Source organism: Patagioenas fasciata, chromosome 8 (genome assembly GCF_037038585.1).
Source record: "Patagioenas fasciata isolate bPatFas1 chromosome 8, bPatFas1.hap1, whole genome shotgun sequence".
NCBI classification, from domain to species: domain Eukaryota; kingdom Metazoa; phylum Chordata; class Aves; order Columbiformes; family Columbidae; genus Patagioenas; species Patagioenas fasciata.
In genome coordinates, this window is record NC_092527.1 from 29,418,779 (window position 1) to 29,439,239 (window position 20,461).

The following is a 20,461-nucleotide window of genomic DNA, read 5'->3' on the forward strand; positions in this document are numbered from 1 at the left end:
TCGGTTGGTTGGTTGTTTTTTTTTAACTGGCGGTTTGTAGCAGTGTGCTGGGTGCCAGTGGCAGAGCTTATTGCAGTATTTTACCCACACATGTGAGGAGAGCCCTTTTACCTCACAAGGTTTAGGAGAATCTCGCTCCTTTGCTCATCATAGCCTTTCTCTTCCATCAGAACAGCTGATGAGGATGGCTCTTCAGTTTGTGTCTTAGGGTGCTCTCAAGAGTGAAGAACTCTGATTTGGATTCAGGAGACCTGGCTCTTGGCTGCCTGGAGTGTGAGAGGTGACGGGGACCCTGTGCGTGCCTCAGGGCCGGGCTGGCTCGCCGTGCACCCCCGGGACTTGCCACTTCTAGCTGTGTCCACCAACCACGGGTATCTTTTGAGAAGAGAATTAAAGTTCCCCAGTGCCAACCCTAGGAATTCTCTGTGTATTGGCACCTGGCTTTGTTCCTCATGCCACAGAGGAAGCTAAAAAAGCACACTGGTCCTAACAGAGTGGGGTTTTACTGCTGTAAATCCTGGGGATGGCCCTGTGCCAGTGGGGGTCCCTCTGCCAACGTTTCTGTTGGCATAAGACAAAAACCTGTTTGCTTTCTTGCCACCCCACTTAGGGCAGGGGAACCACCCGCTTCTTCTCTGGACATAGAGGTGAGTTCCAGTAAGCCAAGCTGACATTTCTAATCTTAAAAAGTGAGGAAGAAGCAGTGGTGTGCCTGTTTTATGACTCCTGGAGGTGTCTCAGGCTCTTAAGAACCATCAGTAAATAAACAGGGCACAAACGAGGTCTCTTAAGCTCACATGTGCCTGAGGAGGAGCAGAACTATCAGTGTGGCTCTTCAGGCTTTTGGACCAGGAGCAGCCAGTGTGGGGAGGAGGAGTGGTGTGGGGCGGGACACCCGCAGCTGAGCTTCACAGAATCACAGGGTGTCAGGGATTGGAAGGGACCTCGAAATATCATCCAGTCCAATCCCCCTGCTGACGCAGGAACACCCAGATGAGGTTACACAGGAAGGTGTCCAGGCAGGTCTTGAATGCCTCCAGAGTAGGAGACCCCACAACCCCCCTGGCCAGCCTGTTCCAGTGTCTGTCACCTTCACTGATAAGAAGTTTCTTTTCATATTTAAGTGGAACCTCCTGTGCTCCAGTTTATACCCATTGCCCTTGTCCTGTCATTGGTTGTCACTGAGAAGACCCTGGCTCCATCCTTGTGACACTCACCCTTCACATATTTATAAACATGAATGGGGTCACTCCTCAATTTCCTCCAAGCTAAAGAGACCCAGCTCCCTCAGCCTTTCCTCATAAGGGAGATGCTCCACTCCCTTCAGCATCTTCGTGGCTTCTTGGGAGACATCCTGGCTGGCACCTCTTCAGAAGAAAAGCAGAGGCAGGCAGAGGGCTCCCAAAGGTGCAGATGTGGAGCTTTAGAAAGGTGTTTGATCCCCCTTGTATCCTTTTGTAGAAAGCCAACATGGCCAAAACAGAGCTGTGGGCATAAAATGCTGGAGATGTGAGGATGTGGGCAGGTGTGCATCTGTAACCCTGAAGCACCAAAAGACACTTATTTCCAGCTATAAAGGGCAAGTGTTTTATGGGAGTTGTGAGTATGTTGTTTCAAAACTGAGCTGCCTGCAGTGCAGCACAACTGAGAGCAAACTGGTGTCAATCCACTGCTCGGTGTTCTTTACAAAGAGTTTTAAGTGTTGGTGCTGGTAATACTTGAAGTCTGTGTTTGCTGGAGTCTGGGCTAGTGCTGTGCTGCTTACAGGGCCTGTTTTTGGACACTGAAGTTGGCTCCGAGGACAAGGACCCAGTGCGGGGTTGGTGTGTGTCACCTGGGGCCGAGTGCTGCATGCCCTGGCATAACTGGGGTTCCTGGGACCAGTGGGTACTGCAGCATTGCCTCAGTGTTCCCGAGGGACTCTTTGGCTCTGATGATGCAAAATCCCCGTCTGGGAACACCATGCAATTTTCTTGCAGTGTATGGTCCCATGTTTATACCAGCCAGGGGATGGGTGTTGGCTGAAGATGGAGGTGGGGAGGGAATGGTGTGTTTTGGTGCTTGCTGGCAGCCTGCTCCCGGAGCTCCTACCTGCCGGACTCAGGGCTAAGGAAAGCTGAGGTGCAGTTAAGCTGCTGCGTTACGCATAGTCACTGGAAACTTCCTGGGGCAGGAAACCTGAGCAAGCTTCCAGGACAGAAGCAAAGTCAGCAGAAAGCGCGAGGCCGTGCCGCCCGGCACTGGGAGCTTTGGGCTCCCTGGTGCCCCTCGCTGCTCTGGGACGTGCGTCAGCAGCGAGAGCCCGGGACGCGCTCGCTTCCTGCCCCATGCGGGCCAGCTCCCACAGCCCCATGGCCTTGTCTCTCCCACACGCCCCAGCCGGGCACGTCCTGGGGTGACCCCTTCCCAGCAGAGCTGGGACACTGTCCCACTGCAGTGAACAAACTCCCCTGGCCCCTCCGAAGCGCCCAGCCTCCCGACCCTTGCCCACCCTTCCAGTGCAACACATCCCAGGGAGGTTTTTTTCCCCGTATTTCCCCCTCATGCCCCCTCCCCACGCCTTTTTTTATTTTCCTTTAGTTTATATAGCAAAAGCCCGGGCTGGGTCTGGCAGGGAGGGGGCAGTCTGGCAGCCCCTCAGCTGGAGGCGAGCCCCACGGCATCCCGGACGGCCTGGGAAGAACAGGATGAGTCGCCTTTCTTCGTCAGAGCTGGTTCCAGCCCCTTCCCCTCCCTTGCAGCATGGATCTCTTCTTATCAGATGGGACCGGTGCCTGCACCGGGGGCCATGGTGGTGGTGGTGCAAGCGCTGCAGTCTCTGTGCCGGGGCTGGTCACAGGCTGCTGGGTTCTTTCTCAATTTGTTTTTGACTGGAGAACATCTGTGTCCCGAGGTTTGTGCTTACTCAGCTCGCCTGGCGCCCTGCCTGCTGCAGAGCCCGCAGGTATTTTGAGCGTTGCCCACTCCTCCTGTGCTGGTCGTGGTTCCCCCAGCACAACCCAGGCCTGTCTGGTGCTCCGCAGCTGAGCCCCATAGTGCAGCTGGGTCAGTCAAGTACTGCAGAGGTGGCCGTGCCCCCCAAAATGCAATTGTGTGGTGGAAAGGCTCAAACTCACCCTGCCCAGTGCCTGTGGGTCCCGCCTTGGTGAGCTGCACCTCTGCTTCATGGGCTACCTGGGGTACAACGTGAGAAGAGCTGTGAATGGAAAAGCTTCATCTTGTCTCCTGTCACCGGTTTCTCTCTTGCAGACCCCCTCTGCCACAGGGAGGCAGAGCTGCTGGTTCCAAAGCTGCCCTCCCAGCCCCCTGGTCCTTCTCCCTCCTGCTCTGCTTCCCCCAAAGACCCCCAGCAGCCGCAGGGGGAGGGTGGGGACCCAAAATGTACCGAACCATTACAGCAGCAAGATTATTTCAGCAGCAAAAACCTTGGCATTCCCAGTGCCTGCCCACGCTTGGGCAGCCAAAACCTGGTGGCAGATGTCAAGGTCCCCTCGGCTCTCCTCTAGGCATAGCCACCTCATCCTCCCAAGTTTTGGGTTGCTGGCTTGCCCATTGCCAGGTCTGAACAAAGCCAAGGGGCTTGTCCAAGGTGGTGAATTCATGTGTTTTGGGTCTCGGGGGATCCCAGTCTCTGCAGGGGGCTCACAGGGGCGGGAGGGGGCCACCACGGGCTGGATTCAGTGCCCCACAGCCCAGGTGATACTGTCTGGTGAGGCTGGGAGTTTGGGCACAGCAGCACAGCCCCGGGGCAGCTGTCAGGACAGGAATATCAGTCAAATGATTGAGCAGCTCCCAGCGCGGGGAGCAGCTATGCTGGTGGCAGTTTACCAGCTCACGAGCCACCAGGCAGCTGGTGCTGGGTACTGAGCTCCCCACGGCGGCATCTTCTCCTGGTCGGCTGGTTGGGAGGAGGTGGGCTGGGGCAGGGGGCAAGGTGCCCCCCTGGACTCGGCGTGATGGGGTTTGCGGCACGTGGCTGGTCTCCAGGCTCGGAGACAGAACGTGCCAGCCCTGGTGAACGGGGAAACCCAGCTGGAGCATGAGCTTTGTGCAAGTGTCTGCAGCTGGAGGCGTTCTGCGGTTTAGAAGCATCCCTGGTCCCAAAAATCTCCATTTCTGCCCCGAGGTACACCCTGGCTTAGAGCACTTGCTGCGAGCGCACACACCTTGCTGTGAGTGCCTTGGCAATGGCACCGTGTGTGCAAGGTGCAGGGAGAAAACCCCTTCCCTTACCCAGAGCAAATGCAGTGCCTTAGCAAAGGGCTACAGAGGTGCTGGAGGTCCCAGGCTGATGCTCCTGGAAACGTCAGGATGGTGCGGTTACTGGTGACTGCAGGAAACTGGAGAGCATCTTCCCCACCAACACATACAGGATCTGGGGCAAGGATAGGACCAGGCTGGCATGGAGGTGCCAGGTCCCAGGGACATCCAGAGCATCATGTTTAGCCAAGTTTTCCCCAAACCTGTTTTGAGCTCCGTTCCCCTTCACCCAGACAGCTTCAGCCTGCGCTGGCAGAAGTGGAAGGATCAGAACCCCAGCGGCAGCCCTGTTGTGATGGAAACGGGCCGGGGAAGGGGAAGGTGTGTGGGGTTCAGCTCTTACAAGCCAGCAGAGACTCCATGCAGCAGCAGCGGGGCTGGGGTCCTGCTGTGCTCCCCTCTGCCCTGCTTCTGGTGGGTCAGCTGCACAAATCACCCCAAGGATTGTCCCTAGGGCAGGTGTGGGCACCGCTGTTCTCCAGCTCCTCCTGATCACCCTGACCCCTCACAAATGCAAACTGGGAGGAGAGAAGGTCCTCCCAGTGCTGTACTGGGCTGCAAACAGGTCTCCTTCACTGTCCCTATGATGTGGGCTGACAGGACCCATTTGTTACCAGATGCTGAGCTGTGAGGAGGACAGGAGAAAGCAGGGTTGCTGGCAGGTCAAAAGAAAACATACGCTCTGAGACACAGAGTAGAAAGTTTGGTCTTCACACCTGCTAGCAAGAGAGAAGGCAGGGGGAAGTAGAGAAAGGGGATAACGTGGGGGTGTGCAGGACTGGGGTGTCACACCGTGCCGGGGTGGTGCGGGGCTTTCCCCTCCATCCCGGCTGCGTTCCCTCCAGGTGCCCTGAGCCACAGCTGTGTTGCTATTTAGTTAAATATTAAGAGGTCAGGTAATAGAGAACCAGAAACCTAATTGCATGCATGGTGGTTTTTGGCAAAAGCAAACACGGCCCCTCGTGTTACAGGAAGGTTATGCTGCCTGAGGTAACGGCCATAACCCAGCTGGGCAGTGACAGTTGGTGCTGGGGACACAATGCAGGTGGGAGATGTGACATTGCTGGACTGATGAATGTCAGCAGCCCCTGGCTCCATGGGGTCACGCATCAGGCCTGGGGGACTGCAGCTGAGCTCAGCCCACAGGGTCCGGGCACCTCTGAGTGCTGTCGGTGTCCCTGAGCAGTGGGAACTTGTGCTTCCAGCTGGGGCTGGGGCTGGGGCTGCCTGTGCTCCCCCATGGCAGCTCACACCCTGGACAGGGCCAGACAGCCCTGTGGCACTACACAGTGTTCATGTCCCCTCTGGAAGGGGCTGCGTGTGTGCACCTGTCATGTGTGTGCACATGTATGTGTGTGGGCATAAACGCTCCAAGCTGTTTCCTTCTTTTTCCCTGCAAGGAGCGGGCAGCGGTCCCAGTGGTAGGGGCACAGTGTTTCACGATGGGCCAGGGGAAGGCAGGGCTGGGGGAGCTCCTCCTGCTCCGTGGGAGGCTCAGCTCCCAGCCCATGTTGTGTTCACTCTCCCTAATCCCAGCGAGACCAGCCAGGGTCACTCTGCCCAGGGTTAGAGCTGCTGGACACAGCCTGGGCATCCCTAACCCCCACTGATCACTTTTCCCCCTTACCTGGCTGGGGTGGACCACATCCCTGGGGGGCAATGGGGCTGTTTGTGTTAGCATCCCATAGAGGGGCCATGGCCTCCCAGCTCAGCTCAGTGCTCACATGAAGTTGTGGGGGCACCATATACCTCAAGCACCCTCCCACCTCCCCCTGCTCTCCATCACCTTCCCAAAAAATAGCCAGGGCCATGCTGTGTTGGGAACAGCTTTATCTGGACAACCCCACATGCATGCAGCAGGCAGGTCATTGCTTCTGTGGTCGCGTCCCATCCCACCTAACTGCTGCCTGGGATCCAGGGCTCATCCCCATCACGAGGCCGCTTGCCAGGCGTCCCGCAGCCTGGCCTTCACCCGAAACTTCTGCACCTGCAGCACGATGCCAAACTTGCCCTCCAGCGAGGGGAGTGGCTGGTCCTGGGGGCACTCGAGCGTGAACCTCTGCAGCACCCAAGCCAAGAAGAGGAAGAGCTCCATCTTAGCCAGGACTTCACCCAGGCAGACGCGGATCCCGGCCCCAAAGGGCAGGTAACTGGGTGAGGGTGAGTGGATGTGCTGGCCCCGCTCATCCAGGAAGCGACCTGCAAGGGGAAGGGGCACCATTGGCAGTGATCAGTCCCTTCTGCCTGAGACCTGCCTGAGTTAATCATGTGTGTCCCTCCCATCAGCTGCAAAAGGGTCAATACCACAGCCAGGGAGGAGCAGGATCCGACCTCCCACCACCAACCTCCTCCTGGCTCAGCTGCTGCTGCTGTGCCCACCCCACAATCCCCTGCCCCCTGGGGAGGATGGGGAGCACCCAGCCCACCAGGGTTGAACTCCTCAGGCTTGTCCCACTCCTTCTCATCGTGGTGCACAGACCAGAGGTTGATGACGACCCTGGCACCCTTGGGGATGGAGTATTCCCCGATGCTGCAAGACAAACACACAGTGAGACAGTTGCTCCATCCCATGGTCTCTGCCTGCATCCTGGCTGCACCCTGGGGGGTCTCACCTGGTGTCAGCAAGGGACACGTGTGGGATGAGCAGGGGGGACACGGGACGGATGCGCAGCACTTCACTGATGGTGGCCTCCAGGTAGGGCAGCAGTGGGCGGTCACTGAGGTGGGGGTGACGCTCCAAGCCAATTTTCTGGTCCATCTCCTCCTGGATCTTACTCTGGACCTGGGAGTGGAGCAAAGGCTGGGACAGGAGCCTGGGGAGAGGGGTGTCCTGTGCATGGGGCCTCCCCATAGCAGTGGAGTACATCCAGCATCACCAGCATTTCCTGGCAGGTTGTACAGGGCAGAAGTAAAATGCCCACAACCTAATCACACATATTCCCAAACCCTGACATCTTTTTTGTCACCTCCCTTCCCCAAAGCCTCTCAAGACGTTCCTGGTGTCGGAGGGAGCTCAGGGGCCCCCACCATGGGGTCCAGACCCTACCTCAGGGTAGTGGAGCAGGTAGAGCACAGCCCATTTGAGCACAGTCGTGGTGGTCTCCACGCCAGCCCCAAAGATGTCTCCCACTGTCATGAGCAGGTGATCGTCTGTCAGCTCCAGCCCTGGTGTTGGGGGGCTGCTGTTCTCAGCACTGAGCCTCACTTGCAGGAGGGCATCCATGAGGTCCCTCACGGCGTCCCCACAGAAGGCTTCCTGCCAGGTGACATGCATGAGTCACCTTGTCCTGGGCACAGTTCCCCCCACCCCAGCTCCAGCACCCAGATGCTCCTGAGCATCTCCCTGTCCTGGCCCTGCTGTCACCTTGTGCTCAATGAACTTCTGCTGGAGCAGCTGGTCCCGGACCTTGAGGCATCTCTTCAGCAGGGCCAGGTCCTTGTTGGGGAAGATCTGGGGGAGAAAAGCCCTATTACAGAAAAGGGCTCCAGCTCAGCCCAGCATCCATGGGCCCTCAGGCAGTCGCTCCGTGCCTACCAAGGTATTGGCTCTTGCAGGACACTGTGGCAGGGACCCTCCTAACCCTAGGAGGCTCAGGTATGTCCCTCCTGCAGGACACATCCCAGTTCCTTCCTCTTTTCTGAGGTGACAGGAACAGGCAGCGCCCACGTCTCTGCTCACCTGGAGCCAGGGGAAGATGTCCACCAAGCTCTCCTTGGCCACGGTGTCCACAATGCCCTGGCTGTACTCCAGCATGGCTTCGAACTCAGGGTCCCCACGCCGATATGAGGAGTTGAAGCAGAGGGAGCAGACCACGTTGGTGACAGCCCGTGTGAGCTCGGGGGCCATGTCCAGCGCCATATCCTGCGCAGCGCTGAGCGTCTCACACAGGGATGCAGCTTCCCGGCAGACTGGGGTGGGAGAGGCAAGTGAGGGGGTGATGGTGAAGCCAAGAGGGTGGAGGGGGAAGCAAGGAGGGATCCCCATTCATTCAGGATATACAGCCTGCAGAGACCACCCCCCAACTGGGGCTGAGCCCCGAGGGGCTGGGATGGTCAGAAGGGACAACGCTAGGTGCTGTGGAGGAGCAGAGAGGACGAAGACATGAAGCAAAGTCTCTGTGTGGGGCTGGACACTCCTCCTGGCTGGAGCAGGGAGTCTGAAGGGCCAGGAGCTGGCTCTGTGCCTCAGTTTCCCCAGCTGTGAGCTAGGGGAGCCAAAGCTCAGGACAGAAAATGTACAGGAAGAGTGTTAGTAAAGTACTGGGGGTGGAGAGAGCAGGATCGAGCCCCCAGTAGGCAAACTGGGGGAATGCTGAGTGGATTGGACTGAGCCACTGAGCCACCCTGTGGTTCCCAGGGGATCAGGGCACAGGGAAAGCAGCTGGATCAACCATGGGAGGGAGGCAGCTAGGAGAGAGCTTGAGGGTTGACAGGGACCACTTACTGATCCTCTCCAGGGCGAGTGAGCCCTCCCCGAACATGGAGAGGGCAGCATGCACCAGCTTGCGCTGAAACTTCCAGAGAGGGCCGTAGCTGGCGAAGGCGATGTCCTTGCCTCCCCGGGACAGCAGGTCTGTGGTCACCTGTGGGACAGGCAGCCCTGGGGTCACCCCACTGCAGGGCAGCCCCACAGGGACCATGTGTCAGTGAGGGACAATGCTGGGGATCGCATCCCAAGGATGATCTGGTGGCAGCTGGTGACTGGTGCTGGCAGGCAAAGTTTGGGCCATGAGCTCTGCTTTCCCTCTGCCAAAGACTGAGGGAGAGGTTTGGGGACAGATACCAGGGTTAGGGGCTGGATACCCAGGACACTTAAGGGGTGCAGGGAGCCTGGTGGTACCTGAACGCATGCCCCCATGCCCCAAGATGCAGCCAGCCCTAGTGAGGAATGGGCAGCCTTGGGGTGGAGGATGCACCAGATTTTGCCCAGGGAGCAGAGCAGAGAGGGGCTGCCCCCCATCATTTTGCTGCAGGCAGGATGGGGAGAGGAGACAGACCCTGCTGGGTGCTGGTGCCTTTCTTGGAAGCATCCCCTGCCTCACCCCACACCGCAGCGCAAGGGGACCCTCCAAAACCTGCTGCCGACTCACAGTGCGGGGCCGTCCAGCGAAAGCCTTTCCCTTCTTCAGCAGCACCTCCTTGGCGTGCCGGTAGCTGTTCACCACCACCACGTAGTGGGAACCCATCCAGAGGGCGTAGAGGCTGCCATAGCGTCCCTGTAGGTGCCAGAGCCGCAGGTGGAGCTGGGGGTGCCCGGCCAGCTGCAGCAAGCTCCCCACCAGAGGCAGGGCCGGCAGGCTCCGCGGGCGCCCCAAACCTGTCCCCGTCCCCAGAGCGGCTCGCTGGCGGGCCAGCCCCCAGGCACAGAGCCCGGCCAGGGCCAGCAGCAGGGCGGCCAGCAGCAGCATGGCGGGGCCGGCGGCGGGGCTGCGGCAGCCAGGGCGCTTTATACCGGCTGCGGAGACATCGCCTTGACCGCGAGGAGGGCTCAGCTCCTTATCGGGGGACGAGGAGGGGGGAACCGAGCTCTGGGACAGCAGCCAGCTCCGCAGCTGGGCACCCGGCGTGAGGCGAGGGCAGCGGGGCCATGGCCGTGCCGGGGGGCCGTGCGGGATCTGTGTTCAGCGGGCTGCGGGCCAGGGGACACCCAGGGCCGGGTCTGTCCTCGGCGCTTTGTCCCCGGGGTGCCGCAGCAGGTAAGGGGTGCGGGGATGACCGAGTGTCCCTCAGGGTCTCCCCTAGGTGCCATGAGTGCAGCTGTGGGGACACTGGCGTCCGTCCCCAGCCTGGGAGCCCCTCGACATGCCCGGGAGGTGATGGGCGGTGATGAGCAGCACTGGGCATCACTGGGGAGTTGCTGAGAAGCTCTGGTTAGCCCTGGTTAGCTAGCCCTGGTCAGCACTGGGTGGCGCTGGGCAGCCTCAGGGTGTCCGTGCCGGGGGTGATGCCCAAGTTCGAGGTGTCCCGGGGTGGCTGTGCGGGGCCGGCTTCTCCGCGGAGACACCCCTGCCCGCCCGCGGGTCCTGCGCTTTCCGGACTCTTCTGGCCCCCGGCGCTCGCCGTACCGGCGCCTGGGGGGGGAGGGGCGGGGCCGGGCAAGATGGCGGCGGGCAGCGCGGCGGACGCCCAGGCGCGCTTCGGGCACTCGGTGAAGGGGCTCCTGACCGAGAAGGTGACGAGCTGCGGCACCGACGTGATCGCCCTCACCAAGCAGGTGCTGAAGGGCTCCCGCAGCGCCGAGGTGAGCGGCGGGCGCCGCCGCCCAGACAACCACGAGGCCTACGGGGAGAGGCCGGGGCCCGGCCCGGCCCGGCTGCCCCTGGAGCAGCATCCGGCGGGGCGCCGAGCAGGCGGGGAGCTGCGGCCCGACCGAGACCCGCCGGCTGCGGGACCGGGGCGCTGGGGACTGTAGTGCCAGGTGGCATCCCTGGGCCGCGACATCCTGGGGACAGCGGGGCCCGGGCTGCGGGCACGGCCGTGGGGCTCTTAGGGCTGGGGTGGCAGCACTGCCGGGCTCCGGGTGCGCCCTGGCAGCGCCAGGGAGGTGAGAGGCTGCATCTGTTGCATTACATTTCTCTAAAGTGACGGGCTGGAGCGATGCCTCAGTCCGTCTCGGAGCCCGTGTGCCCCAAGGTGTGGGCACAGCCCTGCAATGGTCCCCTCAAGCCTCTCACCGTGTCAGCTGGGCCCCTGGACTGTCAGCTGCACGTGTGGGGCAACTGAGCAGCTGTCATGAATGTTTTGGGGAACACAGGGCTGCTACCTCTTGATCTGGTCTGTGCATTTGTCTTTTAGCTCCTGAGTCAAGCTGCTAGAAACATGGTGATGCAAGAAGATGCCATCCTGCACTCAGAAGATGTAAGCTGTGTTTTTCTCCTAGAGCAATAGTGTTTCTAGTGGGTGGGAAGAGAGGAGGGTTGTAAGAAGGGGAATACAGACATATCACTGGAGCCCTGAAATGAAATACATGAGTTCAGGAAGTGAGGCTGGTGGTCAAAGTGATCGAGTGCTTTTTCAAACCTACATGTGCTGCTGGTCTTCCAGTGACCTGCAGCACAACCCAGCCCTTAAGCTGTGCTGCCTCTGCCAGAAAGTTCAAGGGACCATAGGTTGAAACAAAGTGCTTAGTGTCTGTGCCTGTCACTGGGAAAGAAGAGGGGAGCTTGCCACCACTGACAGATACTGCTGGGGGTGTTTTGGAGGCGGTGCAGTGATACAGTGATGGCCATGCTGTAGGAACTCCTTGGGGCATTGGGAAAGCTTGCCCTGTGACTCTGCTGGACTGCTGCTGTCAGGCATTCATTCTTTGTCTTGTTTTCCACAGAGTTTAAGGAAAATGGCCATAATAACCACTCATCTACAGTACCAGTAAGTAAGGGGTACCACATTCTGTCTGGGGAGCTGAGTGGGTCCCTTGATCCCTTTCTGTTCTGCTTAAAGACTTTACATGGAACCTACTCAGGGTAATCCCTCTTGCCTGGCACCTCAAAGCTGAGCAGACCTTGGAGCTGGGATCTTCCAGCCCTTTCTAGCTCTGCTGGTACAGCATAGACTGTTTTAGGGTGGGAGCTGGGATTTTTGCCTCCTGTTTGCCATGTCCTGCATCTCCTGTGAGAGTGTGATGCATCCAGGGCTAAGAGGGAGAAGCCAGTGCCACTGCTGTCCTCTCAGGACTTAACCAGAAACAGACAGGGGCTTTGGCCTCCTGAGCCCTTGATCAAGTCCCTTTTCTTCAATGTAGCATGAACCCTGTGGCTAATATTTTGTTTTTCTAATGCTCTTTTCGTCTCATTTTCTCATCTAGGCAGGAAGCAATTCAGAAGAAGTGAGTACCCAGCTGAGGGCATGCCAGGAGGACCTGGGAGATATATGTAGGGGTTGATGGAAAGGGGAGAGAGGTGGAGTACAGTGAGGGAAAACAGTGAAAAGGCTTTTCCAGCTACCTTTGAAACAGATGTTGGTCCAGCGGGATAGTGTTTCAGTGCTGTGAAGAGACGGGAATTTGAGTGAAGGGGTGATTTATACCAAAACTTCTGTTTGTTTCATTAGTGTGATTGATAGAGCCTGTGAGGTAATTTATGACAGGAGATGAGGGTGGTGGCGCGCAAAGTGAGGTTTACCTTGTGGGGACACGGAGGTGGATTTGGGAAGCCTGGGGTTTCTCTTTGCTTTAGTGTCAGCACTAGAGCTGTTCCAGTCCCGTGGGTGGGTACAGGCGGCACAGCGCAGTCTGGGGAGCAGATCTCACTGTGAACATCTTCTTGCTTGGTCCCCAGCGTCGAGCAGTCCTCAAACCTGCAGGACCAGCTGAGGCACTTGCTGAAATGAAGTGCAGCCGAAGGCATGCAGACATCTTGACTGGTCCTGAGGGCAGCCAAGCATCCTTTCGCCTGAGCCTGGGGTTCAGACCTATGTCCGGATAGTGCTGGATGTCAGCTGGGATATGTGCAGAGTTCATGTTCCTGAGCACATGGGCCCCTCTTGCGTGTCCCCATCCACGTCTCTGCTCCAGAACGCTCTCCTGCTCACCAGCGCCTAACTGAAACAGACTGACCTGAAACGTCACTCCCCACAACAATTCCTATATCCACTTGCTCCCTGTTTAATGTGAGGTGCTCAGCCCACACCAGCACCCCTGACAAGAAATACGTCAAATAGAGCTGTGGCTTTTAAATACAGGTGCCTGCAGTTTGACACTGGTCTGCATTTAGACACAGAGTGCAATTTATTTAGGGCATGTTAATCAGTGGGAGCTGTAAGTGCCTGTCTGGGCGAGAGAGATGCTTCAGTGTAGACTGAGGTGCCGGTCCCAGGCCAGAATTTCTGAGAGTGGGAATCTGGGCACACACCTCTGTCACTGGTCCAGCTGGACATGGTTTGGCCAGCATCCTGCTCAGAGATTATCTTATTTTCCACTCTGCCAGAGTTTGGAACATCATACCCTTGCCAACCCATCTGTACTGCCTTTGGCCTTCAACTGCATTCCTCATCCTGGGCTGCTGCTCCCGCTTTTGATGTAGCAGCCTTGGCTGTGGTGTGTGCATCTGGTTGGGAGGGTATCCAAAAGCCAGTCTGAGAAGGCAGGAGACCACCAGGAGCTGGTGTGCTCAGTTCTGTGCTGCTCTGCCTTAGCAGTCTGGTGACTGGGCTCCTGTTCACATTCTGGGGAGCAACATCAGGCCCAGGCTATAAATACTGTGTCTGGTGTTTGGTAAGTCACTTATCTGCGGCACTTGGAGTGCACGGGGAGCACTCATTCGCCCAAGTGTGCTTTTCATCAGCTGATAGAAGGTGGCAGGCTGAAAGGAGGCATCAGCCTGCCATGCTCTTGTTGGAGTGCTGCTGGGGGGGGTTTGGCTCCCGAGCTGCAGAAACTTCTCCTGGGCTGGATTTCACTGTCCCCTCCAGTGCCTCTGCCTGATTGGGCTTTGCCTGGTGCCGCCACAGCTCCTGTGTCCCTATGAAGGTGCCACTGTTAACCCAGGGGCTGTGCAGGGGTCCTGATCCCCAGCTTTGCAGATGGACTTGGGGAATGAGGGTTTTGCCTGAGCTTCTGGATAAGTTGTGACTCACTGAGAATAAAAGCTGTGCTGAAAACCACTAAACTGCAGTGGAGACTCTGGTGGGTGCTGTCACAGGTGGTCCCTGTGCAGGTGCAAGCCTGTTTGTGACAGTGGGTGTCCGCTAGGATCCCCCACCGTGGGGGCTTCTTTGCAGATGCAGTGTCCTTGCTGCGGGGGCTTGTCCCCTCGAAGGTGCTGCCCTTTGCAGGGGCTGGAGCAGCTCTGCGGCATTAAACTTGGGTCTCTGCGTGTTTGAGGTGAGCAGGGACAGGGCAGTGCCATGGGGATGCAGCACTGCTGGGGGGAGGCTGCAGGGTGGGATTTTGGGGGTGTGTTTGGGCAAAGCCCGCGGGTGCAGGCAGAGGCTGTGGGTGACAGCAGCGGGACTCCCGGCCGTGCCCGGGGCCCTGCGGCGCAGAGCGGGGCCGTGTGCCCGGGCTCCGGGTAGGCGGGAGCCGGGGCCCGGGCGGAAGGCGAGCCCGGGGCGGTGCCGGGTACCGGGGCGGAGCGTGGCCCAGGCTGGGCAGAGTCCGGCCGAGGCGGGACAGCTGCGGGCAGTGAGACAGCCGGGGTCGCTGAGGCGGCGGGGTGCTGGGGGGAAACACTGGGGGGATCCCTGGGGCCGAGGGCTCATTGTCGTACGGGGAAGTTTCTGAGGGCTGATCTCTCTAGGACAGCTGGGACTGGGGGTTTTGGGGAGGGGGAATGTTGTCAGAAGCAGAAAGATCCCTTTAGGCTGCAAGTTTGGGGGGATCTCCGCGTGGGGGTGGGACACAAATGTGCTCCTGTGTTCGGGGGAAGTGAAGAGGGTTCAGGGCTTTTGGGAGGGCCTGGCGCGGTGCCCATCGCTGTGGTATCAGGCACCACCCCCACGTTCCCGTTGCAATGGCTGCCCCCTGCGGCGAGCAGATCCACCGGCAGGTGCAGGTGAGGGGGGGGACGGAACAGCGGGCGGGGGGACCGAGCTCAGGCTGTGCCGTGTGCCTGCTGCTGTCCCAGGACCAAGCCCATTTTGGGAACAAACTTCGGGACCCAGATAAAAACGTCAGATGCAGCTGGCTGCTTTGCTCCGTTTCCCGCAGGGATGGGGGTGCTGAGGAACCCCACGTTTCCCTGCCCTCATTCCCTGTGGCCCTCTCAGCTGGGGAAATGGTGGCTGCAGCCTGCGAAGTTACTGCAAATGGGAATTAAATCAACCCCCCTAGTGATCAAACGCGTCTGTGCATACGAGCAAGGGGAGCTGGGGAAGATGGGGCTAAAGGTCTGCTTGACGTCAGCCTAACTTTTAGCTGGGTACAAACAAGAGTGCCAGTGCTGGAGGACACTGGGGGTGTGTACAAGCTGGGTGCAGACATGGCCCCCACATTTTGGCACATTGGGAGCTCCAAGGGCACAGCTTGCTGTAGTTTGGTGAGTTCTGTCCTTCCATCTCAGGATTACTATGGCAAAGAGCTGCAGAAGTCGGAGGACCTGAAAACCAATGCGTGTGTCACCTCATCCAGGCCTCCTCTCAAGATGGTGAGAGATGCTTTGGAGCATGTCCACGAGGAGGTGGTGGCCAGGTAAACCCTGTGGTCCCTCTCCGCTGCTGCCTCCCCATGGGCTGCAGCCCCCTGGACTGCCACACCTAGGGGCACCCCTGCCCAGCTCAACTCGGCATCCCCCCAGGTACTATGGCTGCGGTCTGGTGGTCCCCGAGTGCCTGGCGTCATGCCGGATCCTGGACCTGGGCAGCGGCAGCGGCAGAGACTGCTACCTGCTGAGCCAGCTGGTTGGGGAGCAGGGCCATGTCACTGGCATAGACATGACCGAGAGCCAGGTATGTTATGGGGCCAGGGCTTCCCCTCATCCCCTAAGCATCCCCCCACCATTGTTCCCTTCCTCCTCCCAGGTCGAAGTGGCAAAGAAGCACATCGCCTACCACATGGACAAGTTTGGCTACCAAAAGCCAAATGTGGAGTTCCTCCAGGGCTACATGGAGAAGCTGGGTGATGTTGGGCTGGCTGATGAGAGCTACGATATTGTCATGTAGGTACCGCACAGGGCACTGTGTAAGAGAGTCAGTACTTGACCCCATGAGCAAGGGACCCAAATCTATAGAAGTAAGACAGGGTCTGAATTTGAGTAGGAAGTCCAGGGGCAGAAATCCTCACCCGTCCCCACAGCTACTGTAGACCTGTAAGCTTCTAAAGTTTTTGCCGGTAATTTTCTGTAAGTGTCTCAATTGCTGCTTTTGCCCAGGCCATTAGCCACCTTCATGTGTGCTGGCTGTTTCGCATGTCTCATACATGCAATCACTTCTAGGCTTATCACCATGAGAAGTTAAACCTGATTTCTTCTCCCTGCTTCAAGAACTCTTAGTTTTATCTGAAATGTCACTAAATAAGATCTAGAAATAGCACATGATCAGCTACTAGAACCCAGCTTCTCCTTTTCCAAGTTAGTACTGCTGCTGCTGCCCGAGGCCACAGGCTGGGGTCTGAGGTCTGCATCCCACAGGGTCACCCACTCCAGGAGCATGTTAGGAAAGGGAAAATCCCAAGGCAGAATCTGCAATAGAGGCTGGCAATATAGAAACTGCCCTCTTCATGGTCAGACTGGCATCTCCAAATCCTGCCTGAAACAATTGAATGTGCAGAAGCCAGTGGATGTGCAGCAGCCACTAGTGCTGAATGTGTGAGATGGTGAAAATGAGCCTCAGTCTCCTCCTCTCCAGCTCCAACTGTGTGATCAACCTTGCTCCTGACAAGAGGGCTGTGCTTCGGGAGGCCTACCGTGTGCTGAAGGTAATGCCAAGGCCAGTGCCCGCGTGGAGAGCTTTGCTGCTGGGCTGCCACTGGGATGCAGCAAATGGGACCTGGCCAGATGAGGATGCAGGATGGGGCCAAGGGAGGGTACCTTCCTGGAGGGTCCTGCAGCAGAGGGGTAGCGTTGAGGGATGCCTCGTTCTCTCTACCCCTTTTGTCCAGTTGCTTCTTGGGGTCTCCCTTCACTCTTTGCTGCCTTCCAGCCTGGGGGAGAGATGTACTTCAGTGATGTCTATGCCAGCCAGCACCTGAGCGAAGCTGTCCGGAAGCACAGGGTGCTGTGGGGTATGTAGGGCTCTGCGGTGGGGGTTGCATGGGATGGCGGGGCTTGGCCTTTGCCTCCATCACCTGTGTCTTTGCCTTGTGCCAGGGGAGTGCCTGGCAGGAGCTCTGTACTGGAGAGACCTGTACGACATTGCTGAGAAAGTGGGGTTCAGCCCCCCGTGCCTGGTCACCGCCAGCCCCATCACCATCAGCAACAAGGAGCTGGAGAGCATTGTTGGTGAGGGTCCAACCGGGGATCGTTGGCTCCAGCTGGCCATGGGGAGCTGTGCTGGGATTCCAGGTCTGCTCTCTCCCAGTCTGCCTCCTCAGTGTCCAACCCATCAACCTCTTCCTTGCAGGCAACTGCCGCTTCGTCTCTGCAACTTTCCGCCTGTTCAAGGTGCCAGAGAGCAGCCGGGCTGGGCCAGGACAGGTCATCTACAATGGCGGGATCGTGGGACACGAGAAAGAGCTGGTGTTCGATGCCAACTTCACCTTCAAGGTGCGGGGAGGCACGCTGGGGCTCCCCAGGATGCCACGCAGTCCTTGTCTGTAGGGGTGGGGATGGGGCAAAGCTGATGAAGCAGCGTCCTCTGTGATTTTGGGGGCAAACTTTGCTAGAGGGGATGGTGGGTGGGAGCAGAGGGGCTTTGTAAACCAGGAGAGGTGCAAACAGGGTTGGGGAAGGGAGCCAGACCAGTGCATCACGTTGGGGTGAAGGTAGGAGCGGGTGCCTTCTCATGGGAGTCTGGAGCCAGCTGCTTCATCATTGTGGGTCTGTCTCAAGGTTTAGGGCCAGGCTGTGCCCCTGCTTTCACCCTTTCTCATTGTCTGTCTAGGTGGCTGGGGTCCCCTGGGCCATGTATCCTGGACCCCAGCCCTGTGACGGTCCCCTTGTCCCCAGGAAGGAGAGGTGGTGGACGTGGATGCTGAGATGGCTGCGATCTTGCGGAGCTCCAGGTTTGCAGAGGAGTTCCTGATCCGAGCTAGCGGGGCCAATACTGCTGCACCCCAGAGCTGCTGTCGCAAGGGTGTGAAGGTTGGTAGCAGGCAGCTCCATTGATGGGTTCAGGGATGGAGGTGTGGGTGTCCTGTGGCATTAAAGGTGCCCTGGGGTATCAGAAGAACTCTGACATGATACCAAGAGACCCAAGTCCTTCTGGAACAGCCAGAAGCCCTCAGGGCACTGAGGGTGGTGTCTGGTGCCTGAATTAGGGCAACTGCACCCCAGCGCAGGCTGGAGCCCTCCAAAGTGGGGGGTCTGCTCTAACCACCAGCTGTGAGAGCCCCTTGTGACCCCCAGCATGTCCATGGTGGGTGCTGAGGCTGACAGCTGGACCTACTTGAAGTCTCTCAAGAGGAGACATTGTTCCTTCAGGAGATGACTGGGGGAGCCTGCTGCAGGGGCATGATGGCCTGTCCCTGCAGCTCCTTCCTCCCCATTGCTCTCCCAGCACCTCCTAGCTGCTGATATGAGCTTGGCCCTGGCTGCCAGCCCTGACCCCACAGCCCAAAGCACTGCTATCTGCTGGAAGCCTCTCTTCTCCTCCCCTTGGTGGGCCTTCCAGCCTGCAGATGGGCCAGGAGAGGTTAGGAAGTGGGCACCATCGGTACATGAGGGAGATAACGCCATGCAGCTGCGTGTCCCTGAAACACAACCTTGTACTTGGGAAGGGGAGATGTTCTTGGGTCCCTGTCCAAGCAGGAGGCATTTCTCAGATAAAAGCAGAGCCAAAGTCCTAGACAAGCTTTTGGTGTCCTCCTTGCAGCAGAGAAAAGAACTGGAGTGACATGTGAGGCTGCCCTCACATTAGCTGTGGGGGATCTACTTGGGCTGCCTTGCTGGCAGCTTTCCTGAGGTGTCTCATGCTTCCCTCCAGCCTGATCCTACCTCATGTTGTTTTCTGCCCTCCAGGAGAAGATTTGCAATCCCTTCCAGCTGCTGGAGCGGCTGGCGGCCCCAGGTCCTGCCTCCAGTCCTGGTGGCACCTGTGGTCCCCCGGGGTGCTGCTGACTGGCAGGTGATGCCCTCACACCAGCTCGTGCCAGCAGGGCAGGAGGATGCAGCCCCAGCAGCGTGTGGCATCCACTGGAGAGCAAATAAATGGCTGAGCTCGAAGGCCGTGTGCTCACAGCCAGGACCTGTGTGGTGCTGTGCTTTTGTGCTGGCGATGGTGGAGCAGGTTGTGCCCCATTGTGGTGAGGATGGGCAGCTGTCCTGTGGGTCCCCTCACTATGGGGTTGGCAGCAGCCACATGGCTTGGACATGCAGATGGGGATGGTCTCTGTGGGAAATGGGTTGTGAGTCCCCTTGTGTGGGACAGCAGGTCTGGTGTGGGTTTGGCAGCAGCTCTGTGCTGGTGTTGAGCCCATAGAGCAGAGCGGAGATGTTTGCAGACCGCGTCTTGGCAGAGCAGGGTGCTAAAGGAGGCCCTGGCATCACACAGAGCTTGACCCTGCAGCCTGCACCCCTCTGCGAGAGCTCAGCTCCTACCTGAGGTCTTCGGGATCCTGCAGCCGAGGTGCAAATGCTTCTGAGAAGCAGAAAGCACCGCAAGAAGCAGCCCGGTTGCTTTTTTCCTTCTTTTGATCTCCCCATGCTAACCCTCCCCATGCAGGGACCTGTGAGCATCTGCCAGGCAAGGTCCATGCAAGCTCCCAGTGGTGGGCTGAGCAGCTCAGCAAGGCAGCTGCAAACGAGCATCTCTCCAGGGCCATGAGCAAGAAGGACTGGTCACCTCCTGGGTGCTTGGCCAGGACAGCCTTTCCATGAAGAACGCAAGATGGCACATGGGTTGCAGAGGGATGTCACTGTTATTTGTATTTAGGACAGGGAATGCCCCACATGCAGCTCCCCACTTGCAGCCCCACAGCCCGTTCCAGGAGACTGGAGTTTCTCTCCCTTTCCCCGTGCAACACTGCTGAGGTTTCTGTTTTCGCCCGCACTCCATCTAGCGGGAAAGCCCCGAGTCCTCTGCAGGCGTTGCACCTGCAGACTATTGCAGGGAAATGCAGCGGTTTTGGAAAAGCAGAAACCTGTCTGGCTGCATCCCACAGCAGGTGAGGAGTGAGGAGCGAGGGCTTCGAGGCTGTGGTGGGAGGTGATGGGCTGTGCTCCTGCTGCCCTCTGCGAATCCCACACACCCGGGCCGCAGAGGCTGTTTGGGGAAGGCTGGAAGCTGCTGAACAGCAGCAGCACCCGAGCCCTTGGGGGAGCAGCTGAGCTTAGAGATGAGGGACTCTTTCCACCTCTCCTCACACACTGATTCTCCAGAAGGAACCAAATTTTGCATCTCTGCTACTTAAACAGCATCTTGCTGTGACATGGGGGAAGAAAAAGAGCAAAAATTACAACATTTGGGTTTGAAAAGAAATGTGGACAAATGCCAAGGATTCTCTGGAGTAGCAGTAGCAGTGGCTGAGGAGGGTCCAGGTGGTAAGGAGGCATTTCCAGAACATCTGGAAGAAGAAGTGTGAGCAGTCAGGTAACGCCCGACTGACAGACAGAGACAGGGAATCCAGAAACAGGTATGAAAGGCTGAGAGGTTCAATAGCTCTTCATGTTCT

The 20,461-nt window shown here is 58.3% G+C and overlaps 3 protein-coding genes across 4 annotated transcripts; 2 read left to right on the forward strand and 1 right to left on the reverse strand.

Annotated features, from left to right (window-relative positions):
- Positions 1-6,073: 6,073 nt before the first annotated feature.
- Positions 6,074-9,857, reverse strand: CYP17A1 (cytochrome P450 family 17 subfamily A member 1). Of its 2 annotated transcripts, none has more exons than XM_071812110.1 (8): positions 9,351-9,857; positions 8,705-8,843; positions 7,940-8,169; positions 7,625-7,711; positions 7,307-7,516; positions 6,873-7,042; positions 6,606-6,790; positions 6,074-6,459 (listed from the first exon to the last, which is right to left on the reverse strand). In XM_071812110.1, exons 1-8 carry the CDS (start codon positions 9,666-9,668, stop codon positions 6,191-6,193), a joined length of 1,608 nt encoding a protein of 535 aa, XP_071668211.1. In that variant the 5' UTR covers positions 9,669-9,857; the 3' UTR covers positions 6,074-6,190. The 2 variants fall into 2 exon arrangements, with proteins under 2 accessions (XP_071668211.1, XP_065699574.1); XM_065843502.2 differs by having other exon boundaries at positions 6,687-6,790; positions 9,351-9,702.
- Positions 9,858-10,343: 486 nt separating this feature from the next.
- Positions 10,344-13,865, forward strand: BORCS7 (BLOC-1 related complex subunit 7). Its single transcript, XM_065843964.2, has 5 exons — positions 10,344-10,501; positions 11,056-11,118; positions 11,585-11,628; positions 12,065-12,085; positions 12,537-13,865. The coding sequence occupies exons 1-5, from the start codon at positions 10,361-10,363 to the stop codon at positions 12,586-12,588; spliced, it is 321 nt and encodes a 106-aa protein (XP_065700036.1). The 5' UTR covers positions 10,344-10,360; the 3' UTR covers positions 12,589-13,865.
- A 643-nt stretch (positions 13,866-14,508) lies between these two features.
- AS3MT (arsenite methyltransferase) lies at positions 14,509-19,032 on the forward strand. Its single transcript, XM_065843460.2, has 10 exons — positions 14,509-14,750; positions 15,258-15,385; positions 15,492-15,642; positions 15,715-15,851; positions 16,540-16,609; positions 16,834-16,915; positions 17,001-17,132; positions 17,254-17,396; positions 17,799-17,933; positions 18,810-19,032. Exons 1-10 carry the CDS (start codon positions 14,709-14,711, stop codon positions 18,906-18,908), a joined length of 1,119 nt encoding a protein of 372 aa, XP_065699532.1. The 5' UTR covers positions 14,509-14,708; the 3' UTR covers positions 18,909-19,032.
- Positions 19,033-20,461: the final 1,429 nt, after the last annotated feature.

Bases quoted from the DNA above. Each gene is read 5' to 3' on its own strand.
- CYP17A1 (XM_071812110.1), bottom strand. From the start codon at position 9,668: ATGCTGCTGCTGGCCGCCCTGCTGCTGGCCCTGGCCGGGCTCTGTGCC. The intron at 7,712-7,939 runs GTGAGCAGAGAC...TTTCTCCCCCAG, and splicing joins ACATCTTCCCCTGGCTCCAG to ATCTTCCCCAACAAGGACCT. The intron at 6,460-6,605 runs GTTGGTGGTGGG...TTCCCCTTGCAG, and splicing joins AGCAGCTGAGCCAGGAGGAG to GTCGCTTCCTGGATGAGCGG.
- BORCS7 (XM_065843964.2), top strand. From the start codon at position 10,361: ATGGCGGCGGGCAGCGCGGCGGACGCCCAGGCGCGCTTCGGGCACTCG. The intron at 10,502-11,055 runs GTGAGCGGCGGG...TTTGTCTTTTAG, and splicing joins AGGGCTCCCGCAGCGCCGAG to CTCCTGAGTCAAGCTGCTAG. The intron at 12,086-12,536 runs GTGAGTACCCAG...CTTGGTCCCCAG, and splicing joins CAGGAAGCAATTCAGAAGAA to CGTCGAGCAGTCCTCAAACC.
- AS3MT (XM_065843460.2), top strand. From the start codon at position 14,709: ATGGCTGCCCCCTGCGGCGAGCAGATCCACCGGCAGGTGCAG. The intron at 15,386-15,491 runs GTAAACCCTGTG...GCATCCCCCCAG, and splicing joins CACGAGGAGGTGGTGGCCAG to GTACTATGGCTGCGGTCTGG. The intron at 15,852-16,539 runs GTAGGTACCGCA...CCTCCTCTCCAG, and splicing joins GAGAGCTACGATATTGTCAT to CTCCAACTGTGTGATCAACC.